This window comes from Rhincodon typus, chromosome 11, assembly GCF_021869965.1.
Source record: "Rhincodon typus isolate 14 chromosome 11, sRhiTyp1.1, whole genome shotgun sequence".
NCBI lineage: Eukaryota > Metazoa > Chordata > Chondrichthyes > Orectolobiformes > Rhincodontidae > Rhincodon > Rhincodon typus.
In genome coordinates this window covers 28,122,015-28,144,093 of record NC_063342.1, presented here as the reverse complement: position 1 = coordinate 28,144,093, position 22,079 = coordinate 28,122,015, and the positions used below count along the sequence as shown (strand labels likewise).

Below are 22,079 nucleotides of genomic sequence, written 5' to 3'. Positions count from 1 at the left end.
ATTTCGAATTGAATAGTGGGATAGCTTCAAAGAGGAGATGGTTTGGGTTCGGTTCAGGTCTATCCCCTCAAATGGGAAAAGTATTATAAATGAATCCAGAGCTCCCCTGGATGACAAGGAGATAGAAATTAAATAAGAAAAGTTATACTATGATAGGTGGCAAGTGGAAAATATAATACATTTGCTAGTTTGCCTTGATCTATCCTTGGTACCTCCTCAAAGAATTCTAAATTTGTCAGGCATAGTTTCTCGTTTATGAAGCCATGCTGACTCTGCTTGATTATATTGTGTACTTCCAAATGTTCTGTTATTTCACTCCTTTATAGTAGGCTCTAACATTTTCCCAATGACATGTTAATATTAAATTAAGATTTTCTTTGCTGCAGATATACAAAGTACGAGTGCACATTGATCTTTCATTTATGGATGAACAAGACACAAAAAATACCATTCTTCCTTCCTCGACACGTCAGTGCCATTTCGCATTGCTAATATTGTTAGCTCTGTTGCTGGTGATTCTGAATTTATATTATTTCAAGGTATGTAGAATGGTGTAGTCAACATTTTGAAAGTACCGTAAATCCTCTGTATCTGTAAGATAAGAACTTGCAAATTTGCCTATTCGCACCAAAGAGTGAGCAACAACAAAATTCAAAATCAGCAGGCAAAACCCGTGTATCTGCCATTTTTAACCTATTTTAACCCATATTTTAAAGGGACTCTGCACTTGTGAATTTCATCATTCATGGGGTTTCTCAGGAATGAAACTCTCACTCATATATGGAGGAATGACTATAAATGAATTGTGTTCACTGAGTTTCAAAGTCATATTGTCTGATTCTTGAGTTTAAAACCTTTTGGGCTAATGGGCAGGATCCAGAGTTCAGGATTTACTTACTTTTCTATTCGTCTCTTTCGCTGCCTCTGCCTCATCATTAAGACATTAGGACTCAAACTATTTGCAACCTGATGGATAAGTTGTCACCATTATGAACAAGTAGTAGAAAGCTCCTCCCACTCATTAATGTCAATTCTTCAAGTAGAACTTCAGTGTGTGTTGTGTTTCGTGTGTCCTTCTTACAATGTTAGTCATTTGTAAGTTGAGAAACCAGGACCAGGCTGAGAAGACAGTTTTTGACTGTTCGGACAGATGACCTGAGAAGAAAGGAAGAGACTTCTGGGTGCTAAAATGTGCTTGGCTCCAGCACTTTGTTCAAACATTCAAACAAAATAATCCTCCAGCCCTTTCCCTTCGCTCCCTCCCATCCCCATACACTTTGAGTGCCATTCATGCTTTTTACATATCATCCATTGCTCCTTATACATCCTGTGACACCCTATGCTTTGCCATCAATCACTTTGGCCCCTCATTCTCTCAATACCAGCCTCTGCCCCCACCCATTTCTAGGGCCCCTCATGTTCCCTATGCCACCCTGTGCCCCTTTACCCATCTCTGGCCCTACATACCAGCTTGTGCTAAACCATAATTCCACACTTTCCTACTTAACCTCTTAACCCTACTCTCCTTCCCATTGTTACTGAAGCACACAGAAAAAAAGTGCTGTATTGCAGACTGTAGTCTATTAAGAAAAACACTGTCATTGATGAAAACATATATGTCTGTCAACAGCTATCAAAATGAAATGCTTAGACAACTCTCATGTTTCTTGACCGGTCTTAACAAGTTGACACATTTTAACAGTTCTTCTCTGAACCAAGAAATAGGCCTGTGGATTATTAGCCCAGTGAGATTAACACTGTGTCACCCAGCAACTGCAGCAGGTGAAGAAGCTGGATCATTGTGGACCTTGCATCAGCACCTACATCCCATGATTGAATAAAAAAAATTGATTGATTTTAATTCCACAGCAACCAGCAGCATTAAATTTAATTAATAAAACTGGATTTTTTTTTATTTGTTCATGGGATGTGGATATTGCTGGCTAGGCCAGCATTTATTGCCTATCCCAAATTGCCTAGAAGGCATTTAAAGTGTGGGTCTAGAGTAGGACAGAGCAAATAAGTCTAGCAGATTTCCTTCTCAACAATAATCGACTGTGATTACTAGCTTTTCATTCCAGATATTTATTTTTCACCATCTGCCACTGTGGGATTTGAATCCACGTTTTCAGAAAATTAGCCTGGTGTCCTGGATTACTAGATTCACATTAACTCTACACCACCGCCACCTCCCCATAATGTACTCCTGCCACATCCTGAGGAGGCCTGCAGCTGTCATCTAGTCCTGTGCCGGATGCTCTTTGGCCTCCATGGCAGCTTGTTGCTGCTCCTGAGCTTGCTGGTGCTCTGCTCTGCCTCCATCTGCAAGGTAGCATGTGGCTGGATCTGTCATTTTTGTGAGCAGTTATCTGTGTTGTGAAGTAAAGGAACTGAACAAGTTCAACTGAAGGATCAGTGCTGGCATATCCTGCAGATGATGGCTATGCAGACTTCCCCCATCAATGAGAAATGCAACGTTCCTGTACGGAGGACCCATATGGACCAATTATCATGGCGATTTGTGATAGTACAGTTCTTCTACCAAGGAACTATGTAAGTGACAAACACGTAGCTCTATATTGGGAGGCCTCCATGCATTCTGAATCCTTTCCATTTCAGCCCCATACCAACCATGAAAATTACCATTCCATATAGTAGGGTACTTCATAATACTTAGTGCAAGTGGTGAGGGATCTAGTTCTGTATCCCACAGCACACTTGGAAGCCTCACAAGTACGGCGTTTGTAGTGGCCAGTATGCACTATTTTGAAGTCAATTGCAATAACTTCTGCTTCATTGAGATGTTTGTTGGCAATTTTCTGGATGAATGACACGGTGAAAATTGTTTGTGATCAATATTTGCAGCCCAAATATTTGTAGTCTTACCTCAACCCTAATCCTAACCCTATCACATTTCAAAACACACTGATAAGCCTGATACGATGCGCATTATATGAAGCTGCGTTCGACAAGTGTACAATTGCTCCCTTCAATGTCTTCCCAATCAGCACAAGTCAAGCTCAGCTCATTTTGGTTGCCCATCAAAGTGACTCTGACTCTGCCCATCGTGGGTGCTGACTCAGGCATTTTCCAGTTGCAGGTTACTTGTAGCAAATGACAAGTGATCGCAGGGATTACAGATCACTGTGGATATCCTCATCATTGGATTCAGTCTTGTCATCAGGCACCCTGCCCAGATCCTCCGTCTATCCTTTTACCTTGCCCTACCTGAACTGTCCATTCCCACTGATGTCCCCAAGTGGGCACTCACCACATTGAACACCACCTCCAACTTTCCTCCTTGCTCCCTGAGTTTGAGGCCCACTGTGAGATTATACGCTCCCTTTTTTTTAAAAGAAGAATCCTACTGGAGTCAAAGTGTTAAATCTGTTTCTGTTTTCATTGATGCCTGACCTGCTGAATATCCCCAGCATTCTGTGTTTGTTTCAGATTTCCAGCAACTACAATGTCTTGCTTTTAGTCTCCTAGCTGTTTGCTTGTTACAGTTAATGGATGAGATGGGCCATGACACCTTGCCTGAAGGCTCATTCAGGGAACTAGTGGCTGATCTTCACTTCCCTTCCTTGGGGAAAGGAACAGTGGCATTCAGCATCATCAGGCCCTTACTGAAAACCCAAGTGTGTAAACGGGCACCATGACAGTTACTGGTGGCAAATAATTCGCCTTCCAATTCAACAAAGCTTGTCCACCATCTACAAGGCAAAAATTAGAAATATGATGGGATTCCCTACACTTACCTGGATGAATATAGCTCCAATAACAATTAAGAAGCTCAACACCATCCAGGGCAAAGCATTCCATTTGAGAAGCACCCCTTGCACCACCTTCAACATTAACCACAGACACCATTGGTATGCATGGCTGCAGTGTGTACATCTACATCATGCAGAGGACCAACTCTCCTGAAGTCCAGAGATCTCAACGTTCCAACGGACATTTATGTGTTATGTGTTATGTGTCACGCTGTGCCCAAGAACGCCACAAGAATTTAAAACAGAAAGTGCTGGAGAAACTCGGCATATAAGGTCATTCCAATATCTGGTCTGGCAGTATCTGTGGAGAGAGAAACTGAGTTAGCATTTGAGTCCGAAAGGATTGGTTCTTCAGCTTTCTGTCATCTGTAGTATTTTGTTTTTATTTCAATGCCATAAGAAATCTTATTTTGAAAAAGTATAATTTATTAGTGTTCCCAGAAGGAAATATCCTGGTCAACTTTGCAGATATAATTTTTAGCAACCCTGGTTATTTCATAGAATCCCTACAGTGTGGAAGCAGGCAATTACGGCCCATCGGATCTACAACAACCCTCTGAAGACCATCCCACCCAGCCCCCCCCCCCCCCCCCCGTAACCCTGCGTTTCCCATGGCTAATCCACCTAATCTGCACATCTTTTCACTGTGGGAGGAAACCGGAGCACCCAAAGGAAGTCCACGTAGACACGGGGAGAATGTGTGGAGTTTGCACAGACAGTTGCCGGAGGGTGGAATCAAACCCAGGCCCCTGGTGCTGTGAGGCAGCAGTGCTAACCACTGAGCCACCGATGGGATTATTTGTGCTGTTGCCGATGAATGAATCATTGAAGAAAACTAATTTTGATCGTCCAGACGTTATCTGTAGCATTAATACCATGAAGGAGAAGTTGAACAAAAACATACAGACACCTCCCTCGATCCTTGAAGAGTACCTGAACATAAGAAGGTTTGTCAAATGGCTCTACAGGGCACTAATGTCATGGGCCCTTCTAAAAACATCAGAGACATGGACAATTTACTGCAGTCATCTCACATCCCTTAGAAATAACACCACCATCAATGCCTCTGAAAAAAATCCTGCAATCCAATGGCATGACGGATGGTCCAATTTGCTTTTTTTTTAAAATTCACCCATGGAACATGGATATCACTGGTTGGGTCAGCATTTATTACCAATCTCTAGTTGCCTTTGAGAAGGTGGTGCTGAGCTGTCTTCTTGAACTGCTGCAAGTCAATGTGCAGTGGGTAGACCCACAATGTGGTTATGGAAGGAGTTCCAGGATATGGAAGGAGTGGGGAAGTATTTCCATATCTGGATGGTGAGTTGCTTGGAGGGGAGCTTGAGGATGGTGGTGTTCCTGTGTATCTGCTGCCTTTGTCCTTCTGATGACAGTGATCAGAGGTTTGGAAATTTCTGTCATGTATCTTTGGTGCATTTCTATAGTACATCTTGGAGATGGTACCTCCTGAGTGGAGCAACTGGCTGTTTGTGGATATGGCGCTAATCAAGCAGGATGCTTTGTCCTGGACAGTGTCACGCTTTTGGATTATTGGAGTTGAACTTATCCAAGCAAGTGGATGTCGTGATAAATCGCACTGGCTTTTCCCATAAAATCCAACTTGGACATGCCCTACCTTTTTGATGTTTAAAACACACATGAGTCTTGGTGTTATGTTTCATCTCAGCACCACTTATTCTGTACTTCAGAAGGCTCCCAGCATTTTTCCTATCCCTCTGTCTACTCCTTGCAAGTTAGTTTGGGGGTGACTAGGGGATAGTTCTGGTGATAACCGATCACATGGAACTGGAGGCTGTGTCTGTACTGCTCTAAGTAAGTTGTCCTCTCTTACCATCCTCTTTAAATAGTTTTGTAAAATGTAAATGTACATTTGTTTTAAAGAACTGCTATTATGCCAACTAACTGGAGTTCACAAATCTTAAGTCATCCAGTATAATCTTTAGTTTCAGCATGATAAAGCTGCTCTTATTGAATCATTGTAAAATTCTTGGTCTTTATTAAACATGGCTGACCAAAAATACTTCACACTGTTAAGTTTGTTCATCAAATTAGCACCGAACTAATTAATGCTTTCAAGAATATGAATAGAGCTATGAAAACTAGTTCTACGGGTGGATGTGATTTCTAGTACCTAAGACCTGAAGGAGAGTCTTATACTAAAGACTAGGTCTATTCGTCATTCTGTGACTCACATACTCTTCCAACAAGAATCATTGGACGGTGTTCAGAATTGGGAGCACAGACTAATTGGAAAATTTTCCCCTCAATGTCTCAGCAATGCTGAGATGCCAAGGCTAACTCTGCACAGACTGGGAATTAAACTGAAAACCTTCCTGACTCACTGCTCTGTTCAGAAGTCAATAGTCAGACTTTCTAATGACTTTTTTTTTCCTCTTGCTCTGAGCTGCAGTTTGGGAATATAATTTATTCAGTGCTCACTGTTGCATTAATTATGATGCCACAATTCTGAAGAATCCTGTGACCTGAACTGAATTTGTGAAATTCTTATTTGACAAAGGAGAGTGTTTGCTGGGAACTAATATGTGTGACATGGCAATGGAAAAGATATTCATTAAAGATGCTTTCTTTTTTCTTTCATAGTATAATAAACTTGAGATTATTGGATCTGAATACAAATGGAGCAGATATCCAGTTCCAAAGTTTAATCACACCATGGGGCAGAAAGTGGAAACCAGGAATCTCCATTGGACCGACAGGCTGGTGCAATATGGTTATCAGAATCACAGCTTCACCCCTGAAGAAAGGTCAGAGGGAACGTTCCTTATGAAAATGATCGAATGGCCAAAACCACCCAGCTCTGCTGTACCCTTTCAGAAAAGCAGCAACCCAGCACATGTTCGCTTTGTAATTTTAAATTCTGCAAAGACTTTCTATGTGGGAGATCAGTTACAAGTGATGCTGCAGATGTATGATTTTGAAGGTCACCCAAAGCGATACGGGGGTGACTATCTCCAAGCTCGGATCCACACCCCAGCTTTAAAAGCTGGTTCAGCAGGAACGGTTATAGACAACGAAAATGGATTTTACTATATCAATTTTAATTTATCTTGGCCGGGGAAAGTTGAAGTTTCTGTTTTATTAGTTCATCCCAGTGAAGGGATCCAAGCACTTGTAAGACTACGTGAGGAATGGCCAGAAAGAGTGTATTTAAAAAGTACCTTCAAATATCATGGTGCTTCAGAAACCACTGTGTGTAATCTTTATTTGCCTCAAACTGAGCCACTCTGTAACTTTACTGATCCTAGGACTGGGGAGCCCTGGTTCTGTTACAAACCAAAGCAACTTCCCTGTTCTGCTCGTATCAACCATTTTAAAGGAGGCTATGAGAAAAATCTCTTAATTGGAGAAGAGAGCCGTTATTTCCAAAGGTGTGTCAATTAATGTTCTTTTATTTATTTGTTTTCCCAACTTTCGTTCTGACTCATTATAATAAAGACACCAAGTATAGAACCAGGCTTCCCAACACTGGAAAATCATTTAAAATTGAAATTGAGGTACCTTCAGGAACGTAACCGTATTTACAACCTCTGTTGGTACATTGATTTGGAGCTCTCGTTAATTTTAGAAAGTTCCGATGCATCTTTGCTGTAAAAAGAATTGAAAATTGGATAACGGGTTTAAGGGCGGCACGGTGGCTCAGTAGTTAGGACTGCTGCCTCACCCTACCAGAGACCCGGGTTCAATTTCACCCTCTGTTGACTGTCTGTGTGGAGTTTGCACATTCTCCCTGTGTCTGTGTGGGGTGCTTCGATTTCCTCCCACAATCCAAAGATGTGCAGGTTAGCAGTTTGGCCATGCTAAATTGCCCATAGTGCCCAGGAGTGTGTAAGTTAGGTGGATTAGCCATGGGAATTGCAGGGTTACAGTGAAATGGTTGGGGGGATGGGTTCGGGTGTGATGCTGTTTGGAAGGGCGGTATGGATTTGTTGGGCGATTGGCCTGTTTCTGCACTGTAGGGATTCTATGATTATAAGTTACCACTATCCTCTCAGAAAGTTAAGACCTCCCGAATTATGGTGTTAGCAGTGGCCTTAAAATCGAACGACATACCAGGCTCAGAGTGTTAATTCCCTATGACACATCCATGGGATGTTAGCATGTCCAACATTTATTGTCCATCCTGAATTGGACTTGTGATTTCAGGGAAGAATGTCTAAGATTTTGACCCAGTAATGATGAGGGAATAGGGATATAGTTCCAAGTCAGAATGGTATATGACTTGAATTTATATCCGGTGATGTTCAGATGAGCCATTGTCTTTCTAAATGGCCGAGGCCACAGATTTGGAAGGTGCTGTCATTGAAGTCTTGGCAAATTGCTGCAGTGCATTTTGTATAATTACATAGCCCATACTGGTGGCAGAGGGAGTCAATGTTAAATGTGATGAATAGGCCCTGATCAAGTGAGCTGTTTTGTCCTGGATGTTAAGCATCTTAAGTGTAGGAGTTGCACTCATCCACCAAATGGAGATCATTCCAGCACATCCCTGACTTGTGCCTGGTAAATGGTGGAAAGACTTTGAAGATCCTGAAAGTGAGTTACTTGCTACAGAATTCCCAGTCTCTGACTTGTTCCTGTAGCCACTGATGTTGAAGTTATTTGACCTACTGAGTCTATGCCAGCTCCCAGTAAAACAATCCAATCAATCCTTGCCTCTGGTCAATGTCTGGAAATGTATTTCCTTAAAGTCCTCATCCAGTTTCATTTTAAAATTATTGATTGACTCTGCTTCGACCATTGTCAAGGGCAGCACGTTTTAGGTCACTTTCAACCGGCTGAGTAACACAGTTCATGCATTTCTTGCCCCAAATCCTAAATCCATTTCCATTAATCCTTGTGCCTTTAGTGAATGAAAAAAGCTGTTCTTTTGTCTACCTTCTCGAAACTAGTCATTAATCTGCTTGACCTCTATCAAATTTTTCCTCTGTCTCCTTTGCTCCAAGAAGACCAACCCCAGCTTCTCCAACTTGATATTATAGCCAAATTTCTTCTTCACTGCAGCTATCATGGCAAATCTTCCCTGCACCCTTTCGAGGACACTCACCCATGTAGTCCTGACCCATTCATTCATGAATGGTAGTAGACAATTAAATATCTAATAGGCTCCCAGAAATATTCCTCAATGGTGGGAGAGCCCTGCACATTTATATAGAAAAGACCTCTGAAGCATTGGCATCAATCTTCAACCAGAAGTGCCGAGTGAATGATGCATCTCAGCCTTCACTTTAGGTCCCAAGTATCACAAATACCAGTACGAATGGCTAAAGGCATTGAATATTACAGATAATCCAACAACAGTACTGAAGAATTATGCTCCAAACTAGTCAAGTCACAGCCAAGCTATTGCAGTATAGCTACAACACTAGCATCTAGTCAACAATGTGGAAAATTGCCCGGCAGGTCCAGTCCACTCAACGCAGGAAGAATCCAATCCGATCAATTACCACCCCATTAATGTACCCTCAATCATCAGCAAAATACGAAGCTTTAATAGTGCTATATCCAGGAATAATCTGCTCACTGGTACTAAACTTGGATTCAACAGGGCCAATTAACTCCTGATCTCATTACAAACTTAGCCAAAACATAGAGTCATAGAGTTGTACAGCACAGAACCAGACCCTTTAGTCCAACTCGTCCGTGCCAACCAGATGTCCTAAATTAATCTAGTCCCATTTGCCAGCATTTGGCCCCTATCCCTCTAAACCCTTCCCATTCATATACCCATCCAAATGTAATTTAAATGTTCTTATTGTACCAGCCTCTACCACTTCAGGCAGCTCATTCTGTACGCGCACCACTCTCTGCATGAAAAAGTTGCTCCATAGGTCCTTTTTAAATCTTTCTCCTGTCACCTTAAACCTATGCCATCTAGTTTTGGACTCCTCCAACCCAGGGAAAAGACCTTGGCTATTCACCCTATCCTTGCCCCTCATGATTTTATAAACTTCTATAAGGTCACCCCTCATCCTCTGCGCTCCAGTAAAAATAGCCCAGAGCCTATTTAGCCTCACCCTGTATCTCAAACCTTGCAATCCTGGCAACATCCTTGTAAATCTTTTCAGAACCCTTCCAAGTTTCACAACATCCTTCCTGTAGCAGGGAGACCAGAATTGCACGCAGTATTCCAAAAGTGGCTTAACCAATGTCCTGTCCACCCACAATATGACCTTCCAACTCCTATACTCAATGCACTGACCAATAAAGGCCTTCTTCACTGTCCTTATCTACCTGTGACTCCACTTTCAAGGAACTGTGAACTTGCAATCCTAAACATGCTTAAAAGAAATGAACTCCAGAGGTGGAGTGGTTGCCTTTGACATCAAGGGAACATTCAAGTATGGCATCAGGAGCCCCCAAAAATTGTTGCAGTTGTTCGAAATCATTTCTAGCACAAACGAAGATGGCTTGGAGATCAATCAATCAGTTCAGCCTAAGCACGTTTGCAAGGATTCCTCAAGGTGTTGTTCAAGGCCACACCATCCCCAAATACCTTATCAATGACCTTCCGTCCAACATTAAGGTCTGAAATGGAGATGTTCACTGATGATTCTACAATGTTCAGCACCATTCATGACTTGTCATATATAGAAGCAGTTTGTGTCCATATATAGCAAGACCCAGATAATATCCAGGCTTGGGCTGATAAGTGGCATGTAACATTCTCACCACACAAGTGCCAGGCAATGACCATTTCCAGCTAATGAAAATCTATTGCCCCCTGAATGTTCAATGGCTTTATTATTGCTGAATCTTGCACTTTCAGTATCCTGGGTGTTACCATTGACCAGAAGCTGAATTAGATTGGAGATCCAATCATTCTCTGATTTCCCGCTGAAATTGTCTAAAACCTTACCCACTGCTGATGTTAAACTGACTGACCTGTAGTTATTGGGAATGTCCTGAGACCTTTTGTTTTGAATGGAGATGTCACATTTGCCACTTTCCAATCCTTTGGTACCTTCCCTGTATCTAAGAAGTTTATGGAAAGCCTTTTCTTTATATTTACCCCAACATCCTTTAACAACCTGGAGCACTAGGCTTCTGAACCTTATAACCTATTTACTCTCAGCATGTCAATATTTCCAGTCCGTCCTTCCTATCAATTTTCACCCCATACATTAGCTTTACCACCTCTACTTCTACTGATATGTTGTAAGTTTTCCCTTCCTTAGAAAATGTAATAATATTGTAGAGTTATCTAAATGTAACAAATGAAGTATGTGGCTTCTATTTACTTGAAAATGTCTGGCATGTGTATTTGAAACTAAACTAATGTATACAATATTTTTGGACAAAAATTTGTGTGTATTCATTATGACATTATTATAATGACTTAACTTTTGATATTTTATATCTACAGTGGTGTCAACATCAAGAAGCCCATATTACCTAGATCACCAATGTACATAACAGTCAAGCCTTGTTCCCAAACAAGTAAGATATTTAAAAACCATTGACTATTACAGTGAAGGTTTGGTGTATTAGAGGAGACATGAATAAGGAGGATGATGGAATAATCCCTTACTATAAATAAGCAGAAGTTTGTTGCTTTTTTCAAATAAAATGTAATTTAATTCCCATGCAATTCTTCAACAAAGTAACATTTTGGGCTTTTTTGCTTATATATGGCAAGTAGGACTAATCAAGTGTTGATGTGTGATCTTGTTGGATTCAGGTGTGACTAATCCTGATCCAATAATTAAACATTAGATACTTATTGCTGTACAATTTGTGGTTTGAAAATGCAATCTAAAAGAGAATACCATAATTACTTAAAACATTCTGAACTACAGCACTTCATATCGTTCCTGATCAACCTCTTCAGAGTTGTTATTACAGACAGGTGGGACTTGAACTTGGGCCTCCTGCATTAGAGGTACAGACATTACCACTGCATCCCAAGAACCCTCCAAGCTGCACCATTTCTTTTCCCCCTTTTCTGTATTCAGAAGTGTTCTTATACACAACTGAATGTCTGTTTACCTATCTTCAAATCACTCATGACATTTTTTTCCCCAACTATTGACCACCACCAATAAATCACCTGTATTTTCCAATTGAATAATTAACATGCAAAGCCTATGAAAGACAATGCAAAGCATCAAAGGTGAGGGGGAGGAGGCTAAACCAAAATGGAGTTGGAAGCTACAACATTTCATTCTGTGTTCTCAGGTTTGGAACAGCTGAACTTACACTCCCTCTGAAGTTGGAATGAAAGATTAGAGCTGGAGCTGATCAGCCGCCCATTAGAAATCCAGCTCATGCTTATCTTCCATTGCCTTTAGCGAATCAGATTTCTATAGTGAGAGAAAAATGTGTAATGTTATGACTGTATTTTGATAAGCAATGCCACTGTAAGGTGGAGCATACAGTCTGTGTTTGTGAAAGGAGAGTCGCACCAGCCTGAATCAAATAAAAATGAAAATGGCTGTTCTGCTGCAAAACATTTCAATCAGGAAACAGGAAACAAGTAACCAGACAGTAACAATTTATAACTTTTAACTAAAGTCCAGGCAAGCATATCAACAATTATAATCAGTATGTAAATTTCTATACAGAACAGTGCACTGGGAACTGTTAAACATCTGGCCTGTATGCGGATACAATGCAATGTTGTCTGATAAATACTCAGCCTTCTTATTATTGAAACCAGGGACTCTCCTACTATGAAATTCAGAAACTAATTAAAATTATTCCTTTGATTTCTGTATCCAGATTTACAACTAATTTAAAATGAAATGTTACACTGACATGATGGCCTGGACGAGACAGTGCGTGCACAGACTCATGACTGCTGCCATCTTTGCATTGGGAACATACACTCCACATACTAATATCACCCTTTTCATAACCACTGAATGCTTCAAAGTGCCTTACAGCCAATGAAGTACTTTTGTAGAAACAACAGCAGTTAAATCCAAGTGCTGCCTTCAATAGGAAGTAAAATGAAATGGACAGTATAACTGGCTGCCAATCCATTACCTTAGGTTTAACACTCACTGAAGATGGACATTCAGGTGAAATTTCAGCAGGGAATGAAGTAATCCAACAGCATGAACATCTACACCCTCTTTTTGTTCATGCTGACAGATTTAACAAATATATAATACAGTTTCTCATATTGTGGAGAATTGTCTACAGCATTTAATACTGGAATCGTACTGCTGGGAATAGAGGATCGGTGTCTGTTGATTGACTCCATGTTTGTCAATCTTTGCATAAAAAGCACTTCAAGATTCAGCAATTGTTTCAATTCAGGGTTTGTCTGTACCTCTGCTTCCAGTGTGTGTTCCGTGTTGCCAAATAAGGAACCTGCTATAAAAGGGAAAAAAAAATGCTGGAGATACTCAGCATGTCTGGCAGCACCTGTGTAGAGAGGAAAACAGAGTTAACTTTTCAAACCCAAAGTGACCATTCGATTGATCAAGATCAAGCTGTAGCAACAATGTTGTATTCAAACTTTGCTTAGTATCCTTGCCAGTCCCTGCTATAAAATATCCAGTGAATAAACATAAGGTGTATAATGGGCTGACTATCCACCAGCATTTGTTCCTATCAGGGCTGGAAATGAAAACATCCACAAGGAATCTGTGCTTGGTGGAAAGGAATGCGAGATATCCGCAGAACAAAAGCAAAGTTATTGCCGAGGCAGGAGCTACACTGCAAAATAGGTTGTAATTTCAGTTCGGGTTTTTTACCAAACATTTGGAATCTGTTTCTCCTCTTTTTATTCAAAATATTTACATCATGAGAATGCTGAATGCAGCTTTAACTGTCAAAGGCACTGTGTTTACTCAACATGGTTACATAGTGTCCATTCTGGAGTTTTGGTTTAAAACATAATCAACTGAGAAACATTCCAGAAATAGTTCATATTCTTTATGTTAAGGATAACAGATATAATATGTAGTGTATTAAAACAAAGAACTGCAGGTGCTGGAGGTCTGAAATGGAAAGAAATTGCTGGCTTAACTCAGCAGTTCTGGCAGCATCCGTTGGAATAAAACAGAGTTAATGTTTTGTGTCCGGTGACACTTCTTCAGAACTCGGAAGCAGTTCTGTTGAGGAGTCATGGACTCGACGTTAGCTCTGCTTTCTTCCCACAGATGTTGCCAGACATGCTGAGTTTCACCAGCAATTTCTGTGAGAATATGAAATGTCTTGCTTAGTCTTTACTGCTAGGGCAGTACAAGGTGCTTGGACATGGAACTAATTCGAAGGAGCCAATAATTAGGTGTCGGGGTGAGTTCTTAGTTTCACAGGCTAAAAATGGGACATGAGATAGCTTCGGTAAATAGTATTAAGGAGATTCCAAAGGGATTCTACAAATACATTAAGGACAAAAGGGTAACTAGGGAGAGAATAGGGGCCCTTAAAGATCAGCAAGGCCACCTATGTGTGGAACCGCAGGACATGGGGGAGATACTAACGAGTATTTTGCATCAGTGTTTACCGTGGAGAAGGATACGGGAGATAGAGAACGTGAGGAAATAAATAGCAACATCTTAAAAAAATGTCCATATTACAGACGCCTTAAAATACATAAAGGTGGATAAATTCCTGGAACCTGATCAGGTGTACCCCAGAATTCTGTGGGAAGCTAAGGAAGTGATTGCTGGGCTCCTTACTGAGATATTTGTATCATCAATATCCACAGGTGAGGTGCCGGAAGACTGGAGGTTGGCTAACATGGTGCCACTATTTAAGAAAGGTGGTAAAGAAAGTCTAGGAATCTATAGACCAGTGAGCCTGACATCAGTGGTGGGCAAGTTGTTGGAGGGAATCCTGAGCAACAGGATTCACATGTATTTGAAAAGGCAAGGAATGATTAGGGATAGTCAACATGGCTTTGTGCATGGGAAATCATGTCTCACTAATTTCATTGAATTTTTTGAAGAATTAACGAAGAGTATTGATGAAGGCAGAGCAATGGACGTGATCTATATGGACATCAGTAAGGCAGTAAGGTATATGAATAGGAAGGGTTTAGAGGGATATGGGCCAAATGCCAGCAAATGGGACTGGATTAATTTAGGATATCTGGTCGGCATGGTCAAGTTGGACCAAAGGGTCTGCTTTTGTGCTGTAAGCTATATCGCTCTGTGATTCTATAATCTATTCATTCTGCCAACTTTTCCAAAGATAATTCAATCATCTAGTTGAGAGCCATATATACTGGATACTATATTTAATGGAACATGGTTTTATACTTTTAATATATCCTATTTAGTGTTTCCGTTATCACGATTACAGACTGAGGTTTAAAGGTGAGACCTCCTTATCATGATAGCTCAGTGACACACCAGCTGGTGTATTTACCCATTGACACAGACTTGTTCAGAATATTATTTAGACTATTTTTCTTCATGTACTTGTTTACTTCCTGTGGCAACAGCTAATGGCCCTGCTGGGATTGTCATTGCTTTGGAAACATTGGAGAAGTGTGTTGATAATTGAAGATGTAGCATATCACAATTCCTGTACCTCGTTTCTCTTTATTTTCAGCTCCGGCTCTTGGAGAATGTGTCCGGGGACAGCCCATGGTGTCACCATCTGGCTTTTATTATCAGGACCAGTGGATGTCAACGACCTGCAATATTCACCGTTTTGACACTCCTGCAAAAATTAAAGAATGCCTCCGTAGAAAAATTGTCTGCTTGCTTGGAGATTCCACCATGCGACAGTGGTTTGAGTATTTGACTCAATTTGTCCCAGGTTAGGCTATGTGTCATGTCTCTTTACAGTCGTACAGGCACTGTTCAAAATCTAGCATTATTAGGATCAAAACTGTGCTGGATTTCAGATTCTCCCAGATTTTAGATCAGGTAGTCAGTAAGGTACAGCCAGTAATTACTAGTTAGAAGTGAGTTTTAACTATGATGTTTTATTTGTCTTCATCTTTTCTGGAGAAAGTTAAACCACTTAGTTGACAGCCATGTTAGTAACCCATGTAAACAGTTGTGAGCCATTTGATATAGTCTGTTCTCATTATTCCAATTTTTTGGCGGTCAGACTAATTGATTCTCAATGCTTTGTGCAGAATTAATGCATTTCTGTTCCTTTTGAACATGTCCATTGGAGTGTGAATGATGTGAGATAATGTAAAAGCTGCTCTGCTTTTCTGAGAACTGTACCTTCTGATTTCTTATCTCTAATCCAAACTTCAGGCTTAGTATCAAAGCAGAGAAATTCTATGGTCTATGCATGGAATTATACCAATTCTTCTGATTTATTCTTGTATCATGGTCTTGAGGTACAACAATATTGTGGTCTTGATGTTTAGTCTGGGATCTTGCTGTAGTAATTGTGATTTCTGCTTTCAACCTTCCACTCATAAGGAACTCTGCTGATTAAGATCCTTTAGTTAAAGATGTTGGCTTGTGATTTAATAAAACTAAATTCCAATCACTGCTTTTGATCAGTAACAACATTCACTGCTCTCTAATTCTCCATTGGCCTGTGTGTGAAGAGGGGAACTAATGACATGATTGGTTCCTAATTTTGCTGTGAACCTCTTAAACTCTTTTTATTCACAAACAGCAGACTGTTGTCTGATCTGGATAAGATTGTCTTTAGTGCTATGATCACAGTTTCCACTGTGATGGGGATAAGTGTAAAACCTCTATCCACCTGGAATAGGAGTCTAACCTGATCAAATATGTACTTTTAAAAGGCAAATATGTCTAGTTCCAATCTTTGCCACAGCCTCTCTGGGAGACTAGAAGATAACAGCCTCCATTGGTGTCTGACCAATGATTGCACAGGTATAGTAGGATGATATAAAACTTGCAATTTTTAAGAAAATGTCTAGTCACCATGCAGACGGCTATGCCTAAGCTCAACACTTGGATATTCCTAAGAGCCCTTTGTGAAATCTACAAAGAAATCCTTCCCTCGTGCTCTTGTATTACCAGCACATGATTGAAAACGAGAAGACCATTTACTATGGCTAGACACTTCCTCTATTCTTGATATTGGTGTAAGGGCTGGTGTGTTGGACTGTATTTTAACCAAATGGCAGTCTTCTAAGTTGGTACAAACTCTTATGGGTTTTAATTATAGCGTACGTCTGGGAATCCTCATCTAGCTGCAATTGCAGGTACACATGGCTCATGTCCAACCTCATGAAGGACAGCCTTCCCTGTCAGCTTTGCCTGAGGGATTGTGTATTTATCCAGCTGCAAGAAGCAGTTTACCATATGTTTAAAATCCCCACAAAGGCAAACCAACCCCCTGGGCTTCACCATTGGCATGACTGGTGCTGCCCATTCCACAAACTGTACTGGTTTGATGATTCCTTCACTTTCCAGCCTCCTAATTTCTGCTTTGCAGAATCGTGGAATTGCTTCCTGGTGAACATACAAGGTGGCCTTGGCTCCTTTGATAGTCCCTGGATCTTCCCAAAAATCTTCCGAGTATTTAGTTAGAATTTCACTTAAGTTGCCATCTACGAAACAAAAAATGTTGAGCCAATCAAGTTGAATCTTTCGCAGCCAATTTCACCCCATCAGGCCTAGGCCCATGTCTTTATCTACAATAACTGGTAACTGAATCAGCTGCTTCTCATGAGACTGGAACTGAAGTTGTACTCTTAATGTGTAGTATAGGTACTTACACAAACTTAAAGGTCGGAGTCCAGAATGAATCTTGTTAAAGACTGGTTCTGCAATCACTGATGCAGCTGCACTGGTATCGACCTACATTAGAACTGGGTGACCATTTAACCAGACATTTTATTTTAATTGGTCCTGATTTGCATGTTGCTAAGCAATTTAACTGCTCCAAACCAGATGTAGGTGGACTTTCCCCTCGATACTGACTATGAATAGTCTTACTCCATTTAGGCCTGGGGGACTCTTTTGGCTCCCTCGAGTTCACATACCAGCAACAACTACCATGACTTGCCGGCCCAGGTCCTCAAGAAAATTTTGACCATTTGGCCAAGGCTTGGCTTTGTTTTGGGGTTTTGCTGTGGCCTGACCTGGTGTCCCTTTGTTCAGGATATATCCTGACTGAGACTATGCAAATACCTTCACTCAAGTGCTGACCCCCAAGCTCAGTCAGCCTGGTGAGGGTGTCCACTCCAATTGACATGCCCTGTAACTCATTTGCTCCACTTGCCGCATTTTCCAATGATAAAGCCAGTTGTAGTTTCTGTTTGAAGTCCAGTTGGGCTTCAGCTAATAGGCGCTTTTGCATGGTAACATCATTAATCCCACATACCAAATGGTCTCTCAGCATCTCATTAAGGGTTAAACCAAGATCACATGCCCCTGCCAGTTGTCTTAACCTTGTCAAAAATACTGACACAAATTCCCCTGGTTCTTGAACTGCTGAGTAAAACCAATAGCATCTCAAAATTAGAGGACGTTTGGGGTCATAATATCCGTTAACTAAATCTGTCTACTCTTGAAAGATTTTAGTATCTGGTGCCTCATGAAACCTGAGGCTCCTAAAAACTGAAAAAGCTACAGGCTGTCAGGAGAATCACTTGTTGCTTTTCATCCACCCCAATGTCATTTGCCCGAGAAAAATCACACATTCTTTCAATATCTGGGCCCAGTCTTCAATGGCAGGACCGAACAAGTCAAGCTTCCCTAACAATAGCATGATGACAGTAAAGCTTACCCCAACTCCAAGACAACTGTTGCAAGCAAATTTCTTTGAGAGTGTGCTTTTCTCTCATCACCAATGAAATTACATCCCAGAGACCAGTATCCCTTCACCTACTCACCCTTTATTTACATGTACATTGTACTCGACGCTGGTCTGGCTTTCTCAGAGTGAACAGAGCCCCTGACACTCCTGTCTCATATTTTGAGGTCCCTCTAGCTGACATTGTCACAATCACTACATATTTAATGATCAGTAACTTCCCATGTGTAACTATTTACTTGACGTCACTGGAACCCTCCGAATTGTCTGATTTAAATGGACGTTGTCCTGGCGGGGAGGTCTCGTCCCTGTGTGGAGGTCTTCTTCGTCTTTAGCTTCCAGATATTCCAGGGGCCTGGCAGGCAGTCTCATCCTGGAATAGTGGGCTTGTCCTGGCTGCACCTTCAGCGTATTCCACTGTTTCTTAATCAGCTTTCCCCAAGACCAGGTGTTGTTAACTAAACTGCGATGAACTTTATCTTAATTTTACTTTTTTTAAATTATTACATGTGACTTTTGTCATTGATGTTGATGCCGTGACAGGATGACTTAGAAAACTGTTCACTGTATTTTTCATGTAAAAGTGCAAGTGACAATAAATTTCTATTCTATATGATAGAATCCCTACAGTGTGGAAACAGGCCCTTTGGCCCAATAAGTCCACACTGACTCTCATCCCATCCCACCCAGACCCATCCCCATCCCCATCCCCATCCCCATCCCCCTATAACCCACCTAATCTACACATCCCTGAACATTATGGGCAATTTAGCATATCCAATCCACCTAACCTGCACATCTTTGGACTGTGGGAGGAAACTGGAGCACCTGGAGGAAATCCATGCAGACACAGGGAGAATGTGCAAACTCCACACAGACAGTGGCCCACGGGTGGAATTGAACCTGGGTCCCTAGTGCTGTGAGGCAGCAGTGCTAACCACTGAGCCACCATGCCACCCCTTACCCATTCCTTTACCCCACCATCCTTACCTTTCCTCAGTGGGACAAACCTATTCAGTACCTGTAGCAACTCTCCCTAAACAACCCCCACATTTCTATCGTGCATTTCCTGGGAACATCTGATCCCAATTGGTGCTCCTAAGTTCTTGCCTAATAGCATTGTAATTCCCTCTTCCCCAATTAAATACTTTCCTATACCAGCTGCTTCTATTCCTCTCCATGACTATAGTAAAGGTCAGGAATTTGTGATCACTATCACCGAAATACTCTCCCACTGAGAGATCTGACACCTGGCCTGGTTCGTTTCCAAGCACCAAATTCAATATGGCCTCCCCTCTAGTTGGCCTATCTACATCTTGAGTCAGAAATCCTTGCTGGACACACCTGTCAAAATCTGCTCCATCCAAACTCTTTCTATACTAACATTTTCAGAGGGTTCCAGGTGTAGAGGAATTGCTGAATAGAATCTCCAGTTTCCTGCGTTTGTTCCAATGAGGATTCCACAGGATCCCCAAGAGCATCCCATCTCCTCTGGGAATAACAGCCCATCTGGCCTGAGGAAAACCCAGGCCACGATTCTCACTGGTTTGCTGCTCATTTGGCTAATTGTGGCAGTAAACTGGCCTTGCACTTGGAGATCTCTGTACCCAGACATGTTAGTCTGATGCTCACTGGCTAGACATTCACTGGTTTCAGCAATGACCAGCATTCGCTTTCATTTTCTTATCAGCAGCATTAGTCTCTGAGGCTGGTACATGGCAGTGATTTCAATGCCATGATCAGTGTGCCAACTCTGATCACCATGTGCAGAATATCCATGCAGCCATGCAGCTTTGAAGGAAGGTTCGCCAAGACAACAGCTTGGCTAAAACACAAACTGCTACACTGATATCTCATTTCAACTTTGATCTTGAAGCCTTTCACTTCCAGTTTGATGGCTCAGAATCTCTGTTTGTTTTTCCAAATAAGCTCATCTTTTATTGTTTTATGTCCACAGCAACCTGCTATCTACCAAAGCTCAGAAAGAAATTACTCTATTTGCCTCAGGTACCTTTTGATCAAATTGCACTCGTTCAATTATGAGATTCCATTTCAAACTCAAAAATATACTTGGCTTGAAATCTGTCAGACTCGTTAACCCATGTTTCAAAAAGGACATTGCCACCTATCGGCCTGACTGCACACAAGAACGTACTGACCTTGTGATTCCATTCTTTGACATGCAAATCTGATGCAGTCCAATTATCACTGGAACTGCTTCTTCCACAATTCTCAATGTTGACCCCTGTGTGGGCCTTCTGCATTCTGGAAATGCTGCAGTAGAGACAGTGACTCATCTAGTGTAACCACCCCCACAGCTTCAGCACAACTCAAACCCATGTAAATTTTCTGATTTGTTCTTTTCTTGATGTTTGCAGAAATTTCCTAATTTTTCTTTCCTTGTATACATTTGCTTTTCTCCTCATGGATTTCAATCGGTAGCTCATACTGACAATGAAATTGAAGACTCCCTGTGGTTTGACACATGTAGCAGCTTGATGTACCAGCACAGATACAACCCTTAGTTGTTCAATCCACATGAATAACATCTTCCAAACCCTCAATCTCTCACACCTAGAAGATCAAAGGAAGAATTACAGATAGGCAACAAGTCTTGATCTTTTCAGTAATGACCTCCCTGTGGGACATCTCTTACAACTTTATCATAAACTGGTGCTGAAGAGGAATTTGTGAAGTGCTGAGGATGTGCCTTTGGTGTTTCTGGTGTTGAAGCTGATGTCAGGTGGATCATTTGATATTCTTTTTCTCTCTTTCTTCCTTTTTAAGTGCCCAGAAGAGCTCCTACACACAACTGATTGTGTGTGTTTTTTTTTCCCCAGCACCAAATCATCTGGGGTATTTTTCATCTGTTCACCACCACCAGTATCATTTGATTTTTTTATTTTTTTTTAGTGTTTCTGTGGCAATTTGATATGTGAACATTTTGTTAAACCATTTGAAAGGGGATTTAAGAGTCAATATTACAAAAGGTCTGGTGTCTGGCGTCACACATAGACTAGACCAGACAATAAAGGCAGATGTCCTTCCCTGAACTGTCCCTCTTCTTCCTGACCTGCCCATGACCTTTTGATATGGTTAACCACACCATCCTTCTCCAAAGCTCTTCACTGTTATCCAGTGAGCGATTCCTCTCACGTGGTTCTATTCTTATCTTTCTAATTGTAGCCAGAGAATCATTTGCAATAGCTTCTGTATCTGCTCCCAAACTGTTACCTTTTGTGTTGCCTCAGGATGTATCCTTGGCTCCCTCCTATTTGTCATTGATCTGCTGTCCCTCAGTGACAATATTTAAGTGCACACCATTTGTTTCCACCCATACACTAACTACACCCGTGTCTAGCTCACCTCCACCGTTCTGAAATCCTTCTCAGTCTCTGAATTGACAGACTGCTTATTTAATGCTCAAGAAGTGAAAATTTCCTTCAGTTAAATGTTGGAAAGATTGAAGTAATTTCCTTTTGGTCCCAGTTCCAAACTCCTCTCTTCTCCCTGTCACTACCTTGAACTAAACCTATCTATTTATAAGAGATAGTAGGAACTGCAGATGCTGGAGAATCCGAGACAACGAGGTGCAGGGCTGGATGA

General features: G+C 41.3%; 2 protein-coding genes across 6 annotated transcripts in view; one reads left to right on the top strand and one right to left on the bottom strand.

The window, feature by feature from the left end:
* The window catches only part of LOC109929426 (NXPE family member 3-like), a 28,607-nt gene extending 12,388 nt beyond the window's left edge, over positions 1-16,219 (top strand). For 2 of the 5 annotated variants that reach the window (XM_048602778.1, XM_048602779.1), the window contains exons 2-5: positions 387-539; positions 6,396-7,183; positions 11,179-11,252; positions 15,324-16,218. In XM_048602778.1, the coding sequence (XP_048458735.1) occupies positions 423-539; positions 6,396-7,183; positions 11,179-11,252; positions 15,324-15,538 (1,194 nt within the window). In that variant the 5' untranslated portion in view covers positions 387-422 and the 3' untranslated portion in view covers positions 15,539-16,218. Of the gene's footprint in view, positions 1-386; positions 540-6,395; positions 7,184-11,178; positions 11,253-11,990; positions 12,070-15,323 lie in introns of those variants that run through there. The other 3 variants (XM_048602780.1, XM_048602781.1, XM_048602782.1) reach the window with 3 other exon arrangements.
* LOC109929418 (NXPE family member 3-like) overlaps positions 1-22,079 on the bottom strand; it is a 456,754-nt gene that overhangs the window by 357,206 nt on the left and 77,469 nt on the right.